Below are 5628 nucleotides of genomic sequence, written 5' to 3'. Positions count from 1 at the left end.
CTTTGGCCGGCTAGATGCAGAAGAGGTTTTGGTTTGTGATGATTGAAGACGCTGTGCATCCCTTGTTATGCTTCCCTCCGTCTTAGCTGCCAACTCCTCACCTAATCCGAGTCCAACTCAGATTACGTCTTGTTATAGCTTCGAGCTGGTTGAACCTGGCGTTGGAGCTTGCAAATGAGTTCGAGTTGGGTTCAGTCAGATTTGAGTTGAATCAAAGTAGGACTCAAACTTCGATCGATATGAATTGTACTTTAACTCGAATTTGAGCTGAGTTGAACTTGAGTTAGGATGGATTGGAACCTTGAGCCTGAGCTTGATTCGGACGGATTAGGATCAATTTGGAGTTCCAACTCAAACTCAGCTTGATCGTCCCTAATCACCTAATATCCACAAAGGTCATATTGTACATACTTAAAGGTGTTAATATAGTTTTTCTTGCTTGGGAAACAAATCTCAAGCTGTATTTTCTAACACGAAAAAAAATCTACACAAATTGCCAAAAGGAAAAAAAAAAAAAGGCAAGTATTGATCATCAACCTTTTTTTCCTTTTCAAATGTGGGACTAATTATGAAGATAAAAACTTAAACATTCCATATGAAGATAAAAACTAACATTCCAAGAGCACCATGTAAAGAAGAAGGTAAATTGGTTCCGAGATAAATATGATGTCGAGGGGCTATAATAAACCATTAAGAAATGCCTATTATCAGCTGATATATATTATTTATTACTACAATGAGAAAACAGGGCTTTTAAGCGGAAACTAGGTCCAAACATCATATAATAAATACAAAGGCCTTTTGAGCACAATTTTTATAGTGGACAAAGGAACGCAAAACCCAAAAGGCTAAACAGGAACATGGATGCAAATGTTGAAAAATAAGGTCCAAAGGATAACGTGCATTAGTGGATAGGAACTTTGGATGATTAACCTAATTGTTCTGCCTAAGTTTTTGCCATTTGTCCAAAGGCCGAAAAGAACTGCCTCCTCATGGTACCATAGTACGTACTAGCTGGCATACCAGTACACCAGCACAGACCAGAACCATACCGGTCTGGCGATAGACAGATACAGATCCAGTTATCCGAAATGTCAATCCTCATTCAAAGCATTGCAATAGTTCAATCCTTGGCCTACGATGGCTTAAGGGTTGCATCATATCAGCATTTCCCCTTGACAGCATCAAGCACAAAATAAAAGGGCCAGTTAAATTGATCTTCCCATCACTGCAACCAAAAATTAATATCATAGGTCACAAAGAAGAGAGAAGAAAATATGTAGATGCAGTAAAAAGTGGGATGAAAAGAAATGGGACAGTAGGTACCAACAAAGACATGATCAAAGAATGACAGAAGTGGATAAAGTTCAATTTCCTTTACTATTAACAGAAGCAACATTGTAACACAACCAATCAATCACCTTTTCAACATAAATTCTTACTTGATCTCCTAAACCTTATTCACATCACAACCAGCATACTACGCACCAGTTGGAATCTTATTCATCCTGAACATGAGATCCAAGACTCTGACAAACCTTAATTTACTAAGCTCTTAATAGCCTTCAAAGCCCATAAAGAAATATCACAGAAAAAAATTCCATCACATAGAAAAGGAGAAAAACCTATTAGCACAGATTCAAATAGACCAAACTGATCCAACATTAACCATAACTAGACAGGCTGCTTCAATTGACAGACTGGGTTATCTTTTCATCAACAAGGTGTATGATCTAAGACATGCTTCTAATCATCCATAACACTTTCATTAAAAAAGATAAAATAAAATCACATTTGAATAATAACTTAACTTGGCTAGACACTATTAGAATTATGTTGGAAGAGCTGCCAATCTCATATACCTACAAAGCTCATAATGACTTTTGCTGTATGCTGGCTTGCCAAGTCTTTGCAACAGGAAGATTGCAACAAAAAATTTTCTCCATCCCTCTTCACATTATAAAGGTCATTAATGTGCAAAAGACTCCCAACAATGTGGTGTTTGGGGTGACTCAATATATGCAACCTTACCTCCACAAGAACAACTTTTTTTCTTTTTTTCCTCTTTTTTGCTCAGACCCTGAGCAACCATACCATGGTTCCTAGCCCCCAAGGATCTGCTCCCCACCCATCTCGTTTATACATCTCTTGCCAATATTACTAGTTACTGTTTTTGCTTGTGAAATTCATGAATGCTGAGCAAACAAAGGTCATATAGTCTATAGAAAATATAATCATTTAGGCATTAAATAAGAAACTTAATGGATGGAACTTTAAAGCCTAATGAACCTTCTCAATTATATTGCATGCCATAAGAGGGTAAAAACATCTGATGGATTACATGAACAATAAGACATCGATCACTAAGAAAAGAATCTCCGCATTAATAATTATTCAATTACTCTAATTTAATAACAAAAATTAGTCAAGAACACAAATTAAATAAATATTTATGGCTTTTGGCAACAAGACTCATTACACAGGTGAAATCACAAAAAGGAATTAATACCTAGACAAAATATTATAGTAACGATTGAAAATTTCAAAGAGAGTATTGATAGGAACATAGTTTTCAAAATCAAAATTCATATACATTGACTACCAACAGAGAGTTTAGCGGAGAAAGCTACACAAAAAACTTACCAACTCATTCTGCACAAATAACTAAGAAAGGTGAAGCAAATCATGCTTTTATACATCAAAATACTGCAGACAAAGAAGAACAACAATGTTTTAATCACTAACAACTACAAATATGCACATACATCCAAGAATAAAAAGATTGACAACAATTCATTTAGTCAAACAAAATAGCTAGACCATCCAAAACTGCTTAAAAGCAGCAAACAAAGAGATAAATTTGGCATCATCCTCAAAGAGCAACATGAATCAAAATATACTAAGATCAAAGCAACCAACTACTGATTTAATAATATGTTTGAACTTCAAACAGCATCCAAACGAGCACCTAATGTACCTTTAACAACCTGAAATAACTGAACACTAACCTACTTCTCACTTGCTATGCTAGTCTTTGACCCATTTCACAATCAGTAACATTCTAAAACAAAAGATCAAGAAGCAATTGAGCAAAATGACAGCATTACAAGTGCCGGACATCAAAAAGCCTATGTTGTATGTGGAGTAATCAATGAATTACCTCATTGTACTTCCCTACGCTGTAGGCAGCACACGTTCTTGAAGAAGCAATTCACTTTGATCTCCCTATAGCATCAAGAATAAGCTTCACTGTCTCCTTGTTCAGATCAATCCTTCGCAAGTGCTGCCTCATCTGAGTTGTTTTTAATTTTTTAAGCTTTTCTTCCATCAATTTTGCCTTAGCAACATCTACCATCTCTAGGGCCCTCTTGATGGCTATCCCACACAAATACTCATCTGCCATTTTGGTTACCGTCTCCCACAAGTACGGAAACTGAATCTTAACCCTTACAATATCCCCACTCTCACAAACAATAGCATCATGGCACTTTGACACAACAAGAGAGGTCAACTGCTGCTCGTTTGATTTCCGAATGTTCATCATCTCACTCTCGCTTTCTTCATTGTCCTCACTGTCAGCACTATTAGCATCAAGATGCTCTGAGGTTATCCTATTAACTCCCCAAACTTTCTTAGAGAGCTTATACCCATCCTGCTCATGGGGTTTGGTGAAGGTTCGGTCTGCACCATTTTTGGCACGGGCATTATTTGTCTCAAACTTCTTCTTAAGCCTTCTCACTTTATCAGCGAGCTGCGTGTTACTGAAATCCGTTTGGAAGGAACCTTTGATAAAATTCCGAAGGTCTTCCATGTCATGGGCAGAAGCAGCAACAGTGCCCTTCTTACTTCGGTACTCCACCAGGCCCTTAAGTAAAGCTATTTCATTGTCTAAGCTCCACAGTCTTTGAAACAATTGGCGCTTCTGTCCACCATGATTATCCAGCTCAGAGCGCTCCACCACGTCATGCTTCCTTTTCAGAGATTCTCGGTCCTGCAAAGGAGCAGGGGAATTGGCTTGCTTGCTCGGCTTGTTAGGGGTGTCCATAGGCTTGGTGTTTATGGGCTTGATCGACGGATCCACGGCACGAGATGGGCGGGAGCCAGGGGTAACAGGTGCATCGTCAGAGGAATCAGATTCAGAGTCAGAATCACCAGAGGAACCAGAATCCGACGGCTCAGGCGTTGGTTTAGGCAGTGGTTGGAACTGTGGCTTTGGTGGTGGTGGTGGTGGCGGCGGCGGCGGCAGCGGCTTATTCATTGTATTCGCGTCATCAGAGTCGGATCCTTCATCGCTGGAACCTTCGTCGTCGTCGTCTTCTTCCTCTTCACTGCCGTTGTCTCCCTGGTGCTTGTTTCTTTGGCCGTCTTCCTCGTTACTACTGTCGTCGTCATCTTCTTCACCGTCGTGGCTGGAGGTGGCAGCGGAAGGGTGCTTGGAGGGCTTCATGGGCTTGGGTACCTGAGGAACAGACGAGAGGCGCACATCCTCTTCTTGCTCTCCTTTTTCGTCGGATGAAGAGGAAGCGTTCGAGAAGTCGGATGCAGAAGACTCGGCTTCAGCAGCAGCGCGTTTCGAGGACATGTCGGCCAGGAGGGACTTCCGCTAGGGTTTGGCAAAAGGAAAGGGAAACCCAGGGTCTTGGGTGTGATTTAGGGAATATGAGAGCTTTATATACAGGGCGCAATTAGAAACACGATTTTTCATATTTTGACGATTTTATTATTTTTATAAAATTATATAAATATTTGGACGATTTTTTTAATTCATATTTTAAATTTTTCTAAAGATACCTCATTTTTATAGTGATCGTTATTTTTTTATAAAAGGGTAAGAATGATTTTAATAAAAAGAATAGATATAATACAAGTAGCACACACACGATTCACTACGACAAAACATGGCGACTAAAAATCACAAACAAAAGCAAGCCCATGAGTCGAAGCTACCGTACTTAAGGCGCGATCAATAAGCATACACAAGTAAATCAATCGTCTCCCATGTGACACTATGCTGTTCTCCTAAGGCAAAATGTGTTTCCACGTTAAGTTAGAAGGTTGGCAAATACAAATTATCTATCTTTAATCACCTCCTTCTCATAATCATCACCCACATAAGAGCATCAAAGCTATTAGAGGTTTGATAGGGATGAATCTTGATACCCTTTAGCTTCCTAAGCAACACTTAAATGAAGATATGGAGCCACCTATTCCCTACGATCGTTGATAGGAGGTCACATCACCTACCCCGATTTCCTGAAGTGGGCTCACAGGAATCACTCATTGATCCCGTAATCTTGAAAACAAACTTGGCTTCGCATTAATGGTCGATGGCATGACCCGGCTTTACCAATCTTCCTTCTCGGACGAAAGATAAGAAGACCACACCCTACCTAACCTAAAGAAGCAAAGAAGCCCAATTGGAGATGTCATCCCAACAATCCACAAATGCTGCCCATGGGAGCATACATCGGCAAGCTGCTCGTATTAAATATTTTTGTCATGTCAGGTAAGAGGAGCCTTGACGGATGTTTGTTCGCTCCACCCAATACCCAGGTATAAAAGACATGCCTCGGGCCAAGATAGGACAAGTAGGTGAAAGAGACTCTTTACTCTCTTAATTCACTATTG

The 5628-nt window shown here is 39.6% G+C and overlaps 1 protein-coding gene across 2 annotated transcripts; it reads right to left on the bottom strand.

Moving 5' to 3' along the window:
• Window positions 1–690: 690 nt before the first annotated feature.
• On the bottom strand, window positions 691–4635 carry LOC135623328 (STOREKEEPER protein-like). Of its 2 annotated transcripts, none has more exons than XM_065126179.1 (2): window positions 3161–4635; window positions 691–1228 (listed from the first exon to the last, which is right to left on the bottom strand). In XM_065126179.1, the coding sequence occupies exon 1, from the start codon at window positions 4580–4582 to the stop codon at window positions 3212–3214; it is 1371 nt and encodes a 456-aa protein (XP_064982251.1). In that variant the 5' UTR covers window positions 4583–4635; the 3' UTR covers window positions 691–1228; window positions 3161–3211. The 2 variants fall into 2 exon arrangements, with proteins under 2 accessions (XP_064982251.1, XP_064982252.1); XM_065126180.1 differs by lacking the exon at window positions 691–1228 and adding an exon at window positions 1266–2706.
• Window positions 4636–5628: the final 993 nt, after the last annotated feature.

This window comes from Musa acuminata, chromosome BXJ2-9, assembly GCF_036884655.1.
Source record: "Musa acuminata AAA Group cultivar baxijiao chromosome BXJ2-9, Cavendish_Baxijiao_AAA, whole genome shotgun sequence".
NCBI lineage: Eukaryota > Viridiplantae > Streptophyta > Magnoliopsida > Zingiberales > Musaceae > Musa > Musa acuminata.
Note: the sequence above shows the minus strand (reverse complement) of the source record. Positions and strands in the feature narration are given on the sequence as shown.